This window comes from Pezoporus flaviventris, unplaced genomic scaffold (genome assembly GCF_033815535.1).
Source record: "Pezoporus flaviventris isolate CSIRO_AGI_PZ_B2104156 unplaced genomic scaffold, CSIRO_AGI_Pfla_v1 ptg000006l, whole genome shotgun sequence".
NCBI lineage: Eukaryota > Metazoa > Chordata > Aves > Psittaciformes > Psittacidae > Pezoporus > Pezoporus flaviventris.
This window is the reverse complement of record NW_026892554.1, coordinates 20,037,593-20,057,163: the sequence shown is the minus strand read 5'-3', so window position 1 is coordinate 20,057,163 and position 19,571 is coordinate 20,037,593. Positions and strand designations below refer to the sequence as shown.

The following is a 19,571-nucleotide window of genomic DNA, read 5'->3' as shown; positions in this document are numbered from 1 at the left end:
CAGCAGCCTGCAAACAACCTGTATTAGACATCAGAGAATTCCCCCAGCTCTTCATCTGAGGAGGCAGTCACATAGGCTTCAGCAGGGCTATGTAATACTGCAGTGACTGTGCTAAATCTGGATGCAAAGGAGCAGAGTGAGAAGCTCATTTATATCCTGAGGAAGAGAAGGCTTATTTTAGCATCTTTTTACAGGTGCTAAGTTTAGGAATAGTTTCAGCTTCTCTTGGTGCCAATTTAGAGACGTTCCAGCTGATGCTGGAGGCAGGAGGTGGGAAGGTGCTCGAATGTGTTGTCCTCTTACACTGTGTTTCCTCACTTCAGGGTGAATCTGAGACTCTCCTGTGGCAGTGCGAATTTCTCTTCCCACAGCCATTATAGCACTGAACAAATCTTCTTGTCACTTAGGTTTTAGTTAATTCCTCTGAGTGTTTGTGAATAGGAGTCATTCACAAAGAGCCCAACTTTTCCTTAAGGATAAGGAAGCAAAGAACTACATTAGTGCTGCACTCGCTAGGCCTTAATAAATAAAGGCAATTAATCTGTTAACTTCAATCCGTTCTTTTTCTTCCCCATCCTCCCTGCAATTCCTGCCATCACTCCAAGGTTTTCCAAAGCAGGCTTTGAAGCTTGCAGCTATTGAATTGAGCTGTTATTAGTCAGACTGGGAAGGGTTTATTCCAGTTCCAGCAGAGCTTGTGCACGCAGTAATTATAACTTGGTTCTCCATGCTTGAGAACTTGCAGCTCAGGGCTGTAGTCCTGATCTTATCAGCGGTTTGTAGTACAACAGTTTTCTTTCTAATAGCATCTGTTTCACTTCCTAAGGCTTAACTCAACCCACAAAAGGAATTTGGGGGATTCTCTGATAATCCTGAAATTGCTGCCCCTCTACCTTTTCATTGACTCAGTGCTTTCAGTTAACTCATGGGGTAGGGGAGGGGCTTTCTTTTGCATTGCAACCTTTAGCCTTGGCCCTAAGTGGGTATTTCAGCAGGTTTCTAGCCTGAAAGCTGTCAAGACTGCAGGTCTGCAGTAAGGAGGTGCAGAATGATGCTGAGTTTCACACCAGAAGGTTTTGTTTCCCCTTTACTTTTACATATTAAAGCTTTAGTGGGTTCTCTCCAGTTCAGTTTCCCATTTGAATACAACTTGGTAGTCTGAGAAAACCTCAGTGAGCTTTAGCTGAGCTTCTCTCAAACAGCTGGAGCAAACTGGGGGAGAAGGGAATGACCTGGAAAAGGAGCATTTCCAGTTTCTCATCAAGGTCCCAGTTTGCACACTAACTGCAGCTTGCGCAGGCAGGACTGGAGGAGATGTTGAGCTGTTCTGTTTGCCTTAATACTTCATGTCGAGCACAGGGGGTTGATTAGTTTCTTGGTCTCCATGAGGGACAGACATGTGAGATGGGAACATTTGAGAGGGGCTGAGGCTGCTTGTTTATAAGGGTTTTGTCCTCAAAAGAATGGGCTGGGCAAAGGAGGAAAGCGTCCTCCCCTTTTCTTGTCTGCTTGGCAACTCAGGGTTAACTCTGCCTTTTGAATGTGGGATTGGAAACCAAAATTGCTCTGGACATCTGAGCTTCCCTCTAATAAGATATTCCAGGTGGTTAGGGAGTAATCCTAAAATAGGTCCAGATATAATTGCTTCTGAAGCCAGGTCTGCAGCCTCTGGGGCAGGGGGAGCCCTGGGGGGCTCTGATGGAGGTGTCTGCAGGGGGAAGGCAGCGGAGGTGGCCAGCCCTTCCCAACACCTCTGCCTTCTCGCTCGGGCTTTGCATTGAGGGCTTCTCCCACCTCCTTCTGCAAGAAAGCCGATAAATTCCTGCCGGTGGTGATGCAAAGGCTGTTTGTCAAACATCAGCAAATTCCCCTGATGCAAACAGGCAGAGGGAGAAGGAGGACTCTCCCCAGAGAATGCCTTGCTTCTCTCAACAGTGTTTTTTCCTTCCTGCTACTATTGCCTGACTTATACAAAGGTCTTTTAATGACTTGTGAGGATATATTGATTTCTCAGGTTCCTGCTGTTCGTACAGAGGAGGGCTTCTCAGCATAGGGTAACTTTGTTTTCCTAGGAGGAATGGAAAGGAAGCTTGATACCAAAGCTCCTGCTGAGCTCTCTTGCTGTGCAAAATGTAGTTTATTCTGCATGTGAAGCATCTCTTGCATCAGGAGCTGCTTCAGGAGCTTTGTGGGGCGCTTCCCTGATTTACCCCTTCCAGTCGTGCTCGAGTCGCTGTTCTGAACCCTGCCAGTGTTTGATACCTTCTCTTGTAACCTTGGCACGGACCCAAAGGTTTTGGAGAGCAGTGGTCCCTCAAGATCAAAGCTGAGCCTGGGAAAGCGCCTGTAGTGCGTGTACTCTGCTCTCTGAATAAATAAGGCTTTATTCCCAGCTGCTGAGCTGACATTTCACACTAGCCCGAGACTCTGCGAACTCTGCCACCCAGAGGAAACCTGTGCTCTGTCCTCGGGCCTCCAGCTTGTGCTGGTGTACACTGAGGTGCATGAGAAGCCCTCTCCTTATCGCCTCTGATAGCTTAACATGGGGAGTGGTAACTGGCTTTAAACCTTTGCAGCTACTGCAGGAGGAAATGCTAATGCTGGCTGCTGGCTCTCACCTCGGCTCACTCCGTGTCATGCCAGGTTAGATCCATCTCTGCCACTTTTCTGGGCATATGGTGAAACACTGATGGCTTCAGCAAGCTTTAAGCTCCTTTTCACTAGTGGGATGTGGGGGAGCATTACTTCTGTGCCCTCAAGCATCTTAGGGTGTACTAATGGAAGTAGGTTGTAGGTATTCTGCTTATTCTCGGTATCAAACCTTAATCTTGGCATTCTTTTCCAGTTACCCCTTGTCTTCACATAGGGAAAGTAAAATAACTTCTCAAGAGACTTTAATCCCATGGAAAGTTTTGTTCCTTGACATTTTAGCAATTTCAAACCCATTGGCAGTAAAGAATTGTCTCCTTTAAGCCCTCTTCTTCCTGTCCCTTCCTCAAATGTAGCGGAATAAGCTCTCGGCATGACCAGAGTTCCCAATGAAAGCAAGTGTTTTGCTTCCTGGAGCACCCAGTTTAACCCCAGAAGCAGTTTTGCCCTCTGGATTTATAAGCAAATACCCACTTGGGAAGAAACTGGCTCAGCTCCCTCTAAATCATTGTGCTTTGGAGTGTGTAAAGTTGAGGATGGGAACTACCTGCTGCCTTCTGAAGTGACCCTCTCTTGTTCTAACTGGTCACACAGGTTTGTTGATCCCGGTTAACAGGCAGGAGGGGTTGAGGAGCAGCTGGATGTTGCCATAATTAGCAAAGCCCTGTGGTTTTTATCTCTGCTAGCAAAGGACACCAAGACGAATCCTCCTGTGAACAAAACCAGGCTTCAGATCCCTTCCTAGAGAGGGCTGGGAATTGATCTGCTGCAATAAACAGCTGACATAACAGAAGTGGCAATAATCCCCCATTAAATATCTTTCAGTTGATGGGACTCACTGGATAATTGACTTTCCAGGAGGAATTACTGGCTCAAACTAAATCAGCAGGCATTAGGGCAGCTCACTGCAGTGTTGTTTAAAGGGGGAAGTGTAGCTTTGCCCGGCCTTGACGGGAGCTATTCATCTTTCTAATTCAATGGATGTGTCACAACCAGATGACTCCGAGATTTCAGGTATTGGACCACCTCTCTAATTCACATGCTGGCTTTCTTGTGCTGAAACCTTTTGCTGTCTCTCCTCAGTGCTCAGTGCTAGGATGCTGGGTGTTTATCAGGACAGGGTAATCAGAGGTACTGTGTTGAGTGGATTTGGCTCTTCTCTTGCATTGAGTGGCTCTGGAGCACTTCAAGAAGTTGATGGTTTAAAGATGCTTGAATGTATCTCATCATCATTCACCTGGCCTCTGCCATACTGTTAGAGGCTGCTCCTTCTGGTGATCATTTCAAGCTGATGATTTACCAAGTGGAATAGGCCCAACTAGAGTAATCCCTTTAATGCCTGAGAAGAATGAACCTTAATCCAGCAAAGCTGAGCTTTCCATTTCTATGAGGACAAGGCACATCCAGCAGCTTCCAGGAGGAAATGTCCTGGGTGGGCAAGAAGCTTTCCAAGGGGTTTATCTCCCTCTTCTGGTTTTGCAGGCAAGCTGGGGGAGGACAGAAGGGCATTTCCAAGTGTTGCCTGGTAGGAGGGAGGGATGCTTGAGTAACACCTGCACCTTTCCTAGGGGCTCTAGGATGAGCACTTGGTAAAAGGATGGACACAGAGCATCTCTTTAGGTGCTGAACCTCACTGCAGCAGAGCACCTCCTACAGGGTTCAGCAGATTGAGGACTTTCCTCTGGAATGGCTTTTCCTGGTGCCAAGACAACTTCTTGGTGATGCAATTCCATGGGTTAAAACTTAGGGCTGGAAACTTCCCCTCCCTTCAGTAGCAGCCTGGAAGGTGAAATGCCACTTCCCTTTCCAGGGAAGTGAGATGGGACAGATGCACCAATGTCCCCCGTCTTTCTGGTCATCTTGGTCTAAGCCAGCAGCTGCTTTTGCATGTGTGTTTGCCCCCAGATTGCCTATTTGGAAGCGTTTGGAACTGGCTGCAAAGCCTGTCCATGCAGATCCTTACATCCTGTCGTTTCCCTCTCCCTAGAATGGCAGCGTGACCTGGAGCGATGAAGGTGATGGATGCAGAGGAAGAGAAATTTCCCGAGACTTTGCCAAGGTCAGTGGGATCATGGGATTTGAGGGGGGTTTTCCCCTGATCTGTGCCAGAGGGTCACTGTGGAGCCCTCACTATTCCCCTGTAGTGAATTTGTAACTAAACTGCTTTGTTCTGCCTACAGACCTGCTGTTTTGGGGCTATTTTGTTGCTTTGGCTGACTGGAATATGGTTTGAACTAAGACTTACTAACCTGACTCTAGGCATTTATAATATTAGTCAATACTTTTTGCAGCTGAGAGAAGGGTGGTTTGTTTCTTGAACCTGGATTTGAATGTGGCAGCTGTGTGTCACACCAGCCAGAGGAATTCATTTGAAACCAAGCTGGCTCTTTCTGAAAGGGGGCAGCTAATTGCTCTGCAAATACACTGCTGTGTTCTCTTCCCCGAGCTGGGATGTGAGAAAGCACAGAGCTTCACAGGAAATGAGCCCAAAAAGCCCCTCTTCTCCTGGACTGGGTGAATACCAAGTAGCTAGCAGCACCCACAGAGAGGCTGGAATATGTATTTCCCAGGGAATCTTCGCTTTTCCATTGAGCTGCTCCACAAGCAGCACATAATTCCCTGGAGTGATGCAGGATTCCTCCTCAGTGCAGACAAGAAAAGGTATTGAACTCTTCATGTAGAGTGTTGTCTTCTCTCTTGTCATCTGTCCTGTATCTCAGTGAGGGGTGGACTTGAGCCCTCTCAGCCTGTCATTTTGTGGCCTCACAGGATTCTTGCTAGGTGAGAATTAGATCTTTCGGGGAAGAGGCAGTTGTGAGATGACACTCATGCCTTTCCCTTCTGAAAAGCAGTGGCTAATGCTAACACACAGTGCCTCTCCTTTGGAATAGCTGCTAGGGAGCTTTAAGTGCTTAGGTGGTTAAGCCTGTTGGTAAAGTGATTTCTGCAGCTAATTTCCAGGCTGGTTTCTGCTAGTTTTGAAGACTTTGGGGCTTATTTTAGAGGACTCCTTCCTGCAGGCATTAGTAGTTACAGGAAAGCTCACTCCTTTCCTCTTCTCCTTCAAGGGATCAGTTTGTCACTTAGGTGACAATCCCTAAAGGAGGGAATCCTGAGGCTGGGAGAAGCTGCAGAGAGCTTAACCCATCTGGTGCTTCAAGGGTACAGACACTAAGCTGCCCTGAGCCACTGTCACCTTCCTTTGGGTTGTCTCATCTTTCTGTCTCGCTTGCCTTAATACTTCCTCTCCCCTTTGCTTTCAGATGGTTTCAAACCCTGCTCTGTAGCAGTGCTGTTAACTGGGCCGAATCCTGTTCCCTTTGGGGCACTGGTATCTGCTGTGCCAGGATGAGTTACTGAGGGGCTGAGCAAGGCAACCAGTAAGAAGGGTCTTTTAACTGGCACAGCAGCCTTGGCCACCAGAGCACTCAGGAATCCTTCCTTGTTTTGCTTTCACCTTCCAGTGCAAGCACCAGATCCCCATTGGAAGAAGCTGATATTATTACTTGATTTTCTGTTGCATTGTGGCTTGTGCCTTCATCCTTATTTCCCTCCTATAGCTCTATGAACTGGATAGTGACCCTGAACGGAAAGAGTTCCTGGATGACCTCTTCATCTTCATGCAGAAGAGGGGTGAGTAAGCATTTGTTTGAACTTGGATGTGGTACAGTGGGGCAAAGGGGTACTGCTGCCTGTGACTTCTTCCCTTCTGAGCTTGAAAGACCACCTCCAACCCTTGAACTTGCAGATCAGATGGAAGAGCAGTGGTAAGACTTCAGATCTTCGCCCTGGGAGAAGGAGCATGGTAGGAAAGGACCTGCCTTGTAGCTTAGTTACACAGATGCTATTTCTTTGTCCTCCTACCTAATACTCATGTTGTCCATGCATTGAAGAGATGAAGAAGCATGGTTCCCCAAGGAACCCAGCACCATTAGAAATTCTCTGGTCTCCCCCTTCATGTGGTATGATCACACATCTTCTCCTGTTCGATTTCATTGGCATTTGGAAGCTGAGTATGAATGCCTTCACAGCCTCCATGGAGTAGCAGCATACAATCTGGGGACTGGGAAAACAGACACCAAGCCACATTTCCCTGCAGATTGGCAATGTGTCAGCTTTCTGTTCCGTTATCTTGTGTAACTGAGTGAGGAGGTGCCCAGTTTCTCACATTCCTCCCTGTGGTGTCACCAACTTGCATCTCTCTTGGCTGCAGGAGCAGTGATGCACATGTGAAGGAGCTCAGCTGGGATGCCACAAGTCTTTGTCCCCTAGTTATGAAAGCTCAGTCCCCTCATTGCAAACTGTTCATCATAAACATGTACATAGATGTGCTATTGTATAAAATAGACATGTGAACATGTGTGGTAGATCCTTTGTGGTGCTCTCCTCCTTTACCCCTCCAGGCCAGGCACTCTTCAACAAAGACATAAAGCATTAAACTGTGCTATAGACCTTTTCTTTGTTCCCAAAGAGTCTGCTGAAGGGAGGTGTGAAGAGCAGATGTATAAAGGACCCTTTCCATCCTCATGGCATGATGCTTTCAGAGTGTGCTGAGGCAAACAAGCCCAGTCATGCTTACTTGGAAGTGGGGCTGCCTTGGTGTCACCAGTATTGTTCCCTGAGAGTCTCATAAAGGATAAAGCTGCACCACCTCAGCCTTATCTATTTGAAGGTGATCTGGTTGCTGCGTTGGAGCTAGAGTCTTATTTCCAGTTGGTTTTTGAGCCCTGCATCTTCAGATGCATCCTGCTATGTGGATGAGTAGATCCCAAGCAGAGGGAAAGCGATCCTAAATGCAGCTATTCCAATTGCCCTTCGTATCCATGTCTGTTTTCCCTGGCATGACCTGGGTGAGCTTTCCCTCTCCTGCAGTTTGAGATTGTGCTGCCCAAGGCAGGTAAAAATGAGAGCTGGGTTTTGCTGATGGGTTTGGCTTTTGTGTGCAGAGGCATAACCAAGCTTGATTAGTTTACCTGCCCATGTTAACCTGAGCTCAACTGTTAATGTGAGGGCTGGGATGCCTGACAGACAAGACAATCATCTGCAGGGTTTGACTGGCAGCAATAGAAACCTCCAGCTACCCAGAGAGAAATCTGCTTCATACTTCAGTGTCTCCTTCCTATTCCCTTTCAATTATTCATAACTGACACATTGCCCATGCAGGGGCTGAGCTGGTCACCGGCTGCTTGCTGGCGGAGTTGAGCTTTTAATCATCCGGGCATTCCCAGTGCATTTGTTTGCTGGAGATTCCCTTGGTTTTATGCTTGCTGGAAGGACTGTAACTGAAATCTAAAGGGCCCAGGACCCATGGGGGAGAGATGTGAACTGGACAGTCCTCTGCCAGAGGGGCTGGAAAGGTTTGGCCCTCACTGTCCAGTGATGGATGCAGCTCTAGCCTGGGCACTTGGCAAACTGCTCCTGCCTGCAGCATCCTCAGCAGCAGGCAGAACAAATCCAACCTCCTCCATGCTGGGAAGCTGGCTGAGTTGCAGAGTATGGGTAGTTACGGGCTTGCTGTATGTCTGGGTCCCCCCAAAAGCAATAGAGAGAAGGACTCTGGGGAGCTAAACACCTTCAGGTTGATAGAACTGACCAGCATAGGTTGAGCTAAAGGAGGCAGCTTCTCTTCTGCCAGGAATGTGAGCTGCTGTGTCCTGCTGCACAGGAGCTCTCTTAACTTGGCCTGTTTCTTCAGCAGCTGTAGGGCAGCTGAGAGCAAAGCCCTGTGTTTCTTAGCTCCTATGTGTGAAGAGCTGCTTCATTTGCACCTCGTTTCTGAAGGGACTGGAAAGCAGCTCTGCTAATAAACATTGCTGGTGTAAAGATGGGGCTTTTGCTTTTGCTGTTGTCCAGGAGAAGCCCCCCCCCCCTTGTTTGGGGCTGCTGGATTTGAAGCACAGATTGCTAACTGCTGCTGCACCAAAAAGCCTGATGTGGAAGATAAATGCCCCATTTCACAGGAGCTACTGAGTAGTTGGAGGGATGAAAAGATTTGGTGGTTGGTGCTGCTGTTAGGAATGTACCTCGAAATGTGGAGCCATGAAACAAGCTTAATGCAGATCAAATGTGCAGGTCTCATCTGCCTCTGAGCACAGCAGGTTGTCCCTGAATGACCACAGCTGCAAGTGATAAAATGGCCCTTCAGTGGCAATAATGATGGAAGAGGGAGATGAGAGGAAGGCTGTAACTCTTCTTTTGTTGGATGTTTTATTCCTTGTATGTGTTTAGTTATATGGGTCCCACCATGGCTGTGATTGAAGGGGCAGATGGGGTGAGGAGGGAAGAGCAGTTAGTGTGCAGGACTAGCTTTGAACCAGGCCTGTGACAGGACTGACCTGATGCCGCTTGACAGGGATGATGTTCACTATATCACCACTTCCACCTTCTCTTTGTCCAGCTTTTCCTCAGTCTCAACCCAAAAGTTGTCTTTCCTTGGACTGAGTGGGGATAAAAACCTTCAGCCGTGGCTTCCCTCCATCTTCATTGCTGATCTGGGGGCTTGTGACAGGTTGAGCCTTGATGGCTTGAGGTCTGAGTTCTCCAAAGCTGTATTCTTAACCCCCTGCTGCATGAGGAGCTGCTCCCTGGGCTAGTTTGTGGTTCAGGGTGTTGTAAAGGCCACTGGCTGGGGTTCTCTGCTGGTGCCCTCTGGAGGGGGTTGCATTGCAGGCATGGAGGCTGGATTTGTTCTGCCTGCCACTGAGGATGCTGCAGGCAGAGCAGTTTACCCAGGCTAGAGCTGCATCCATTACAATAACTCAGGATAATCTTGTGTTTGCCCCATCTTTTGTATTACTAGAAAGAATTGTATAACAGCAATGTATGCAACCAGATGGGCAAGTTCATTTACTGGGCTCAGACTTGGTGTCAGAGAGACCTTCCACCCCTTTTCAGGGAACTGAGCTGATTGTATCCCACTAGTACTGATTGGGAGAGCACTGGAGTAGTGGGGATTGTTTGATCCCCTGGAAGGATCAGCAGTGTTCATGCAAGACATGCCTCTAGACAGGTTTGATGGGGAAGAGATCCAAGCGCGTGCTCTGGTGTGTGAGGAAAGGCTGCCTTGCAGGGGAAGCTGTTTGGTTCGTTTGAAGTACTGCCTTTGTGAAGACCTCATAAAATGTCTCCAATTGTACAGCTCTACTCGTGCTGGTCAAGGTTTGTGCCTGACCTTGGTTTTCCCAGATGGCTTGACCATTCAGGGGCTTTATGTGTATACACATAGAAGGGGCTTTGTGAGTCAGAGCGTGTGGTTTTAATGTTTTCCTGCTGTTGGATGCTCTGTCTGCACGTTTGGATGGGGAAATACAACAAATCCAGGGTATTGACAAAAGCATTTACTGGTGGATTCCTCTATCTATGAGCCAAGGGGTGTTTATGAAATGGTTGGTCAGGGAATACACTTCAGTCTTCTACTGATTCCATTTTGCTGGGTTCTTCTTTTGATCCTCTTGGGGTCTTTTTGAATCTGCTTTAAGCAACATAGCTCCTGAAATGAGACATCAATAGACATAAATTCTCAGCATCCTTTGCTCGTGCTACCTGCTTACTGCTGAGCCGCAGCAAATGCTTCCCTGAATAGCAACTGATGTTCTCACTTCAGGCACTGCAGAGGTGTCTTCTAGATGGTCCCCATCAACCAGACAGAGTCCTCTTCCCCAGGAGAGCCTTGGGTTTGTACACAGCTACGTCTCTGCCTCCTGCACCTCCTTTAAAGAGCCTCTTCTTTGGTCAGCTGTGCCTAGCCTCAGGAAGAGTGGGGACTGTTGTCTTGTGCAGATGGTGAGCAGTGGGAATCAGTTTTACCTTTATATTGTTAGAAAGAATGGCTTTCCCTGAAGTTGCAGGGCCAGCTGGCACTCTGCTTCACATTCCTCAATATTCTTTAAGTGCTTTGAGCCTTCCAGAGCAGGGAACAGAGAACTCCATGCACTGAAACACTTCTGAGGGATGCGGGATAAAATCACGTGCAAAGCAAAGTGCTTGGGATCTCCGGCCAGCTTGAATCCAGCTCCTCTGGGGATGCCTAGGCCTGGCCCTGAGGTAGGGCTCTCTGCAGCTTCCAGAAAGCTCTTGCAGGGAATGTTTTGCTCATCAACCACAGGTGCCCGGTGACTAAAAGTCCCCACCAGCTACATAAGGTGGTATTCTGGGGGAGTTTACTTAGGCTGGTTTGCAAACTGCAGTAACTTAGAAGTAGTTATCAGCAGGTCCTTCCCATGAAACCCAAACTTCCTCCCCCTTCTGCTTTCAGCCATCAGAACATTCATTGCAGACTTGAGGCATGAGTTTTTTCTCTCTGATTTGAAAAAAGCCTGGAAATTCCCCATATTTGGAGGGAGAATACACAGCTTGATTCAAATAATGGATATCCCTTGGCTTTAAGCAACTGAAACCTCGTGGTTTAGAGTGAAGATTGCTTTAGCTCCAAGAGAAATCATATTGGAAGCTGCAGTTGTAATGGGAAAATACTGTTAGAAGTTGCCTTGGTTCTGGCTTCCAGGAGATTTAAGTTTAGCCAGCAGAGAGGAGGTTTGAGCAGCTGAAATGTGTTGGTATGAACTGAGGTGGCACTGGACAAGGCACGCACATGAATTGGAAAGGACTGGGGGGTGTTGCTTTGCATGAACCTTTCTGTATTCATCTGATAGCTGCCTGCTCCTGGGATTGCCTGGTCTGAATCCCAGGTGCTCCTTCCTGCATATACAGAAGGATGGAGTCAAAGTGGGGTTTTTCCTCACTTCCCCTGAAGATGGAGATGTTAAATTGTCCCATGTTTCTCCAGCATCTCTAACTGGATGTTTGTCTCTCAAATCCTGCTCTTCTCCAGCTCTTTCTTTATAGCAGCACTTCCTCTTTGCTATGGATGTTCTTGGACCTGTATTTGTGGTCCAAGTGTTCTTCCCCTACATCTTAACAGCCCTCAAGCAGTGAAATTAGCTCAGCACTGAGAGAGATATCCAGGTGGACGGAAAAGGTGGAACCATTTGGCATGAAGATGCTCCAATGTTGAGGTTGTGTGCATCCTCCTTTGCTTCTGTCCTGTCCTAGTTGTCCCTGTCTGCCTAGAGAAGAGTTTATCTGGTTCAGAGGCCATAGGTATGGAAACCCACCTCAGTTGCTGGCAGTTAAACATCTGCAAAAGAAATCCGTAATAGCAAATACACTGGGCAGCCAAACAGCTGGATGATAGCTGAGCTGGGAATCTCTGTGGGATGCCTGGTTTGGGGATGGAGAAGAGCCCACTTTGGGAAGGTGAATGTGGCTGGAGCCTTGGCTAACATAAGAGGGGTGATGCCAGCTCGGCTGCCTCTGGTTCAGCAGCTGAAATCTGATCAGGGGCTGCTGTCAGCCTCATTTATCGAGGAGGGAAGCAGCAACTGATGGCGTTTCAAGGGGTGCAGATAAGTGGGCCTCCTGTCAAATAGAGCATGATTAATTACCCTCTAGCCCGGCTCCCGCTTTGATAGGAGTGTCTAATGGTCTGCAGGCTTGCGGATCAGGTGGTGACATTCCTGTTGGGAGGTGAGGATGCCTGCTGGGGAAGTGCCATGCGTAGGGAGAGATTCCATCAGCTGTGGCACCACAAGGAGGATAGGAAAAAGCTGGTTTCCCCTTCTGGAGGCTTTGCTTTTTACTTTGCCATCCAGTCAACCCAACAGCTAACGCTGGGGTGGCTGAGCAGGCGGCTCTGCATGAAGCCAGCCAGGGTTTGTCCTTGGAGAGGAATTCAGGCACACCAGGAACTGAGATAGTGCAGGGTTCAAGTTGATTTGCTTGCATTTGAACTGTATTTTACCTCTGTCAGGGCTGGGAGAGTGGGGAGAGCCTTCCTACCAGGTAATTACACTGTCTCCTGTCAAAGAAACATGAAGATCTCTTCAAGAGTTGCTTCAAAATGCATTTTCAATCACTGTGGCCTTCGCCAGGCTCCTGGGGAAAAGTTGTTCCTTTTGGCTGGTTGATGCTGCTTCTCTTCTGAACATCCTCAGAGTGAAAGGTGGGAAGAGCAGCTCTTTCCTTACCTGGACAGGTTGTGGCTTCAGAATGCCCCCTCTGTGCCTGTTTTTCACTCGGCTGCATGCTTTATTGCAATGTGAATGTGGCTCTGCAGAATAAATGTCTGGAATTCTCACATTCCTTTGTTCCTTACTAAAAAATGGCCACTTCTGAAAGTAAATTGGATGGGGGGGGGGCTGTTGGAAAAGTACTGCTCCAGGCTGGGTATAATTAACTGCTCTTTGTCTCTTGAGTGCAGGGCAAGTCATGGCTTAGGCTGCTTGATGTGGGGAACTCCCTGCAGTGGGCATGGCTCAGCACGAGGGGAGCAGAGCACAGAGTGGCCCTTGCAGGGGACTTGCATTTTCATCAATCACCTCTATAATTTGGCTAAGAACAGTCTCACAGGAGCAGTTTTTTGTTGTGTAACAGCAGTTTACACCTTCAGATTTAGACCTCACTCTGAAGTCTGGCTTAGATTGGGTGAAGAGGAGGAAGAAAACCCAACTTTGGCAGCATGCGTGGGTGAGTGAGGAGGACCTTGGTCCAAAGCTTAGTTCCCTTTCAAGCAATGGAAAGCTGAGCCCCAGCCCTGAGCCAGTGGCTGGGGAGCAGAACCTGGGTGATGGCTCAGCCAGTGCCCCTGGTTCATTGCCAAGAGGTGTAGAAGCAGTCCTTAGAGATTAGCTGGGCTTACAGCTTCCTCAGGCCCTTCTTAAATAGCTCTTGAAGGAAGGAAATCCAACAGTTGCTCCTCTCCAGCACTGGGGATACAGGGGACATTGAAGCCTGTCCCTAGAAGCCTTCTGTTAACATCTGCCTGAAACAAGAGGCTCTTGAGTGGGGTGAAACAGCCTGGCAGAGAGGGCTGCTTATTCCCTGGAAGGATAGAGATGTTTATAGCTACAGTCAGGCTTCCTCCAGGAAAACTTAGTCCAGAATCTGCTATTGTCGTTAGAGCTGTCTTTCCCTTTGGAAAACCATGGGCAATGGGGTGCTTCTTCCTTCTCCTTCCAGCGTTTCCCTGCCCTAGAGTTTGTCTTCCTCAGGTCTCCCGTGCTCCTCAACTACGAATCATCCCTTTTTCCAGTGGAAACAGATTCCTTGTGACCCCCCACCTTGGCTGATTCCTTATAGGAATGGCTTGTGCTTATGTAGCTGGGGTTGTACTAAAGAAAGAGAGTAGGAAAAGTAGGAGAGGAGGCAGTCATCTTCCTCGCCCTCTTCCTGAGCTAGGCTTTAGCTCTTTGCAGGCACAGTAAGTACAGCATTTGAGAGCCGGCGGAATAGAGAGCCTTGGAAGTACAGTAAAATGAGTTTGCCATCAAAAGGCAACAAGTCTTACGCTGTGCCCCCAGCTGCTGACCTTTCCCTCTGGAATTCTCCCCTCTGACCTCCACATCATTAATCCTGATGCTGCCAGATGACAGTAATCCATCATGGCCCCTGACAAGCCTTGCAGCCGCCTGTGAAAGGATCCGCTCGGCTTCAGCATCCAATCCTCCCATGATACTCGTTTTTCAGCCTTTCCTGTTGGAGCACTGGGGGTTTCCAATAAAGACTTTATCGCTTTGCCTTTCCTCAGCCAGGCATTGGGGGTGGAGAAGGGATTGGGAGCAGCTTTCCTGTGCTCCTCCACTCTTTAGCACTCGGATCCTAGGGAACATGCCCATTTCCACCTTGCTTCGAAAAGTACAAGCTCCAAACCGCAGCTCGGGGGGATATTACTTGGTGTGGTACTGTAAGAAAACACAGGAGGAAAATGATCCCAGCTCCTTGCTCCGGTGGTAGAGGGATGGAAGTAGTTTGCTCCCTGTTGTAAAGTTTCTCAGGCTGCATAAAGGAATTTTATGGCCTTGGGGAGGGGGGGAGCTCTAGGTTTCAGTTCAGTTTATAAAGCTATTAATGACATTTCAGGGCACTTTGGTCTGTGGGGCTTGTTTAAAAGCAAGCTTCAGGAAGGGAAGGTGTCAAAGGGGTAGTAACGTGAGGTGGGGAGGGCAGAGCTGATTGCTGTTCTATTCCAGCTAGGAGCAGAAACCCATTTCAGCCTTTATTTCCCACTGGTGTAGATGATGTTTGTGCCTTTCACAGGAGCGTTTGGAGAAGTATCCTCGTGTACCTTTTCGGCTGCTGAGATGGGAGAATGTAGAGAAGGGTCCAGCTGCATTTAGGAGAAATGCAGGGTATTACAAAGCAGATTATTTCCTTCTAGTCCTGCATTAGCAGCTTTTTTGCCTGAGGAGCCTTATCCGTGACCCTTCCCTTTCACTCTCCATCTGGTCACCGTCCAAGGAGAGCTGGATGAAAGTCCCTTCTGGGCAAGTTAATGCTCTTCCCTAAATTGGATTGGGGAGAAGCGGGTGGCTTTGAGCAGCACGGGGTTGCTGGAGGGGTCGGGGAGAGAGGGTCTTGATCCTGCATCAGTGAAGCAAGGTGCTGCTTGGGACAGCCTGGCTCTCCGTGCTGCTGGGGTGGGAATGCTGAGCCATCAAGGAAGGGGCATTTTCAGGTGGGAAACCCCACCCCTGGTCCTTCCTGGAGACCTGGGAGAGAAGCATGTCCCTGCTCTTCACTTGCAGGTGTGACTCTGGTTCCTGGGCTCAGCTGATGAATGATAACTCCAGGCTGGTAACATGAGCACTCCCAGCCCTCCGCGTGGCTGGAATGATGCTGAGTGTGCTCCGGAGCCCTGCAGTAACACACCGAGACAAAATGGTGGCTGGGGTTATTCCTTTTGGGAAGAACTGGGTCCTGGAATGCGGGAGCTGCAGGGAGTTTGAATGGTGTGGGTTGGAAAGGACCTTAAAGCTCATCCAGTTCCAACATCTGAGTTCCTGGAGGGAGCTGTCTCTGAAATGCAGGAAGAGGGTCTGGAATTACTGCTCTGTGGGCTTTCCTTTTGGATGAGGAAAGGGTTGTTTAGACCAGGCAAGGAGAAGAGGATAAGAAAGATCTAAACTGACAGCTGGCAGACCGAGCCCCATCAGGTTGTTCTTGATGTGTTCTTACAGCTGAAGAGTTAGTAACTTGGTACAATTGAAGGCGGCCCTTTTAAAGCTGGAAAAGTTTCCTTTTCCTACCCAGCATCCCGTTAACTGGTGGGAATTGGTACCATGAGCTAATGCATAACAGGCTTCAAAAAGAAAGGAGAAGGGGGGAAAAATTACACTTCCATGTATAATGAGGACATCTGCAGGGCCGAGCTGAGCTCCTTTTCACTCAACAGAATAAACCCCATTTATAAGGGCCATAAACTGCTCTGCTTCGGGGCATTAACCGAGTCGCTGGCTGCTGAGCGGTGGCAGAAGCCTCCCCTGTGGGTTGGGGATTCCATAATTGTCCATTACGGCACTTCCCAGGCCTTCCTGTGAAGGCTGGTGCTGAGCATTGTGGTAGGCAGGATACTGGCCTCAGATGGATGGCTCTTTGATCCAGGACAGCGTTTCCTATGCAGAAGAAAAGGTTTGCTACATCAGCAGTTTTCCTCCCTCTTCCTCTCCTTGCCTCAATCTCATTAGTTTGGCCTTTTCAAACCCTGCACCTTTAGCACTTGAAGGTGCTGCTAAAAAGGCCCTATCAGCTTAAAAATCACATTGTCTTACCTCTCTTAACCCACAAGATAACTTTATCCTTGTGGTTCAGTTTTGTCATCTCCCTCTCTGCCCTCTTTGTCCTCACAAGGATAGAGTAGGACCTTGTTCTGGACTCTGAAAAGCACCTGGATGCCTGGTGCTTCTCCCTGCATCCACCCATGTGTGATGCTCCCTTACCCTGCTCATTTGCTCACCTCCACCATCCCCATGATTGCTCTAGCTTCCTCACAAGGCATCGCTGCTCCAGCAGCAGTTGGGTTGCAGAGCTCCGGGGTTATGCCATGGTACCCATCTGGAGACGGGATAGCAAACCCTGGGAAGCGAGGGAGTTGAATCCCAGCTCACAAGTAGCTGCTCAGCCCCTTCCTGAGCATGAGCAACGCAGATTTGTATCTGAGATTGCCCTGGGAGCTCATAAAACACGATTCCTCTGTGCTGCTCCCTCCCTATTCAAACCCCCAGGATTGAATAGTCCCCACTTCCCCTCTTTCTATTTCAGAAGTTGCTCTTAGCTGCAGGTTATTATTTGTCCGATAATTGCTTTTGCCTGCAGGAAAGGATTTGTCATGGAAAGGACGTGCCATGTAGCTACACTTCTCTGCCTCATTTACTCGCCCATCAAGAGGCCTCAAGTCAGGCTACAAATAGAGTTGCCTCCATTTCCTATTAGGAAGAGGATCGATAGCTCCAACCTGCTGCTTTTCTTGGCCTCATTTTTCTCTCTTGACTCCATGCTTCCTTCCCACTGTTTCCCTGCAGGAACTCCCATCAATCGGATCCCCATCATGGCAAAGCAGATCCTGGATCTCTACATGCTCTATAAGCTGGTGACTGAGAAAGGAGGGCTGGTGGAAATCATCAACAAGAAGATCTGGCGAGAGATCACCAAAGGCCTTAATTTGCCCACCTCCATCACCAGCGCCGCCTTCACGCTTCGAACCCAGTGAGTCCTGTAGGGCCAACAGCACGGATGTGAACACCCAGTGGGGACTGGGGAGGGCAGAGCAGGGACTGGGGTGGAGATGTTAAAGGTTAAATTCTACCCTGTGCCTTCCCTGCCTCATCTGAGCTTAATCTCCTTGGGGCTGTGTCTCTGAAGAGAGCACTGACCCAGCAAGGAGGGAAGGGAGAGGCCTCCCGAGCTGTAGGCATCAAGTATGAACTTGATCATTTCATGTCTGTTTTCACTGCTGCCATGTGGAAAGTTGGATGTAGCACCTGCTTACTGTGGGGATTGCTTTCTGACCTGTAGTACTTCACATTGAGGAGGCAAAAAGAAGTAGGATAAGAAGAGGAAGAAGAACGAAAGTAAACCCATTGTGAAAGCAGCAGGGTGAAGCTGTGCTTTAGTGACCTGAGCATGGAAGGTTGGGCTTTGGGAGCACACCCCAGCTCTTGTGCAAACTCTGTTTTCTTGGAAGTTATTAGAGCCTCTGTTGCCATTCCTGCAGCCTTTGGTACAAACAGGGTTAGGGTTAGGGTGTTAAAAGTTCTGGTCCAAGGCCTTAATTCATGTCAGTTCAGATGGTATCACAGCTGTAAGGGAATTCTGGAGGATTCTTTTCTGCCCTTGTGGGGGTAGCAGTTTGTAAGCAGGTGCTTTCCTACAGACCTTGAGTAAATTCAAGGTTTCTTTGAGCTGTGCTCCGCACCCACCCTGCTCAGTCCTTATCAAACCAAGCACAGCAGCGGTCATGATATGCACACAAAGACTCCAGAGCTGTGGAGGGCCTCGGTCTGAAAGCCTTCCTGAATGATTGCATGTCCTGCTGAGTTGCCCTGTGCTCCCCTCTCCCCAGGTACATGAAGTACCTCTATGCCTACGAATGCGAGAAGAAATCCCTCAGCTCTCCTGCTGAGCTTCAGGCTGCAATCGATGGCAACAGGCGGGAGGGCAGGCGGCCCAGCTACAGCTCCTCTCTGTTCAGCTACTCCCCCAGCACCACGGGGCCTCCTTCCCTCCTGTCTCCCCCTAAGATCCGCTTCCCCATCATCGGCGTGGCGCCGGGCAGCGGGACCAGCAACCCTCGGGTGTCTCCGGCAGCAGCCGTCAGGAAAGGTCAGTGACTTCCACAGCAAAGAGGGGGCTCAGTTAAGAGGTGCAGGCACTGAAGCATGGTTGTTTCCTGCCTCACCCACCCAGATGACTTTGGACTTGAGAAGAGTGGGATTTGGGTGGCTCAGGGTTTGCCTGTGGTTTAAACCTTGCTTTAGGAAGGGCTGTGGGAGGGACTAAGGCTCAGAACACTGGGGCTGTTCATCCTGGAGAAGGGAAGCTGCGTGGAGACCTCAGAGCAGCTTCCAGTGTCTGAAGGGGGCTACAAGGATGCTGGAGAAGGACTCTTCATCAGGGACTGCAGTGACAGGACAAGGGATGATGGGTCTGAACTTCAGCTGGGGAGGTTCAGGTTAGGTATAAGGAAGAAGTTTGTTACTGTGAGGGTGGTGAAGCAGTGGCACAGGTTGCGAGAGAAGTGGTGAATGCTCCATCCCTGGCAGTGTTCAAGGCCAGGCTGGACAGGCCCATGGGAGCCGTGGTCTATTGTGAGATGTCCCTGCCCATGGCAGGGGGTTGGAACTGGATGAGCTTAAGGTCCTTTCCAACCCAAACCGTTCTACGATTCCCTTTCCTAGGTGACAGTGTGCCCTTGACTGTGTCTATGCCAAATCGTATTGCTGTGCCAGTGACCTTGGCTAGCCAGCAGGCAACTGTGGCAGCAAGAACAGCCACCCTGGAGCAGCTGAGGGAGAGGCTGGAGTCGGGAGAGCCTCCGGAGAAGAAGGTGTCCCGGATGAGCGAGGAGGAGCAGCGGCTTGTGCAGCAGGCTCTTCAGCGCAACCTCTTCAGCATGGCGCGGCAGATCCCCATGAAGATCAAAATCAATGGCAAGGGTAAGCAGCACCTCCGCATGCACAAAAAGCCTTTGCAGGCTGCAGCAAGGAGGGAACTGCTCCTCTTCGCACACAGGTTTGGTTATCTCTCTGGGTGCCAGGCAGGGGTCGCTGTCAGGGAGCTGTTAAATGGAGCATAACTGCAAAGCTTTAGGTTTTACTTACTGATGCGTAATCCAGCATCATCTGAATCCAGCCGGGATGCAGAAGCATCCTAGCTTCAGAAAGCTCTGCATCTAAGGTGATAAAACCCACTTGAGCTTCTGACCTCCTGTGCTTGGCATAGTGAGATTGCTGCAGGACTCAAGCTGTTACGCCTCCACAGACCTTGGGTGTGTGCCATGGGTTAGTGGTGGTCTGGGCAGCGCTGGGGTAATGGTTGGATCTGATGATCTTAAAGGTCTTTCCCAACCTAGCTGATTTCTATGATTCTAT

General features: G+C 49.2%; 2 protein-coding genes across 5 annotated transcripts in view; one reads left to right on the top strand and one right to left on the bottom strand.

Moving 5' to 3' along the window:
• Positions 1–19,571, bottom strand: part of SEMA7A (semaphorin 7A (John Milton Hagen blood group)) — a 140,520-nt gene that overhangs the window by 52,295 nt on the left and 68,654 nt on the right. The window lies entirely within an intron of this gene.
• ARID3B (AT-rich interaction domain 3B) overlaps positions 1–19,571 on the top strand; it is a 29,439-nt gene that overhangs the window by 7,022 nt on the left and 2,846 nt on the right. For all 4 annotated transcript variants that reach the window (XR_009742260.1, XM_061447329.1, XM_061447328.1 and 1 more), the window contains 5 exons: positions 4,637–4,708; positions 6,210–6,282; positions 17,004–17,187; positions 18,044–18,303; positions 18,879–19,136. Coding sequence is in view for 3 of the 4 variants with exons in the window: in XM_061447329.1 (XP_061303313.1) it covers positions 4,637–4,708; positions 6,210–6,282; positions 17,004–17,187; positions 18,044–18,303; positions 18,879–19,136 (847 nt within the window). In the remaining variant the exon portion in view is untranslated. The remainder of the gene's footprint in view (positions 1–4,636; positions 4,709–6,209; positions 6,283–17,003; positions 17,188–18,043; positions 18,304–18,878; positions 19,137–19,571) is intronic.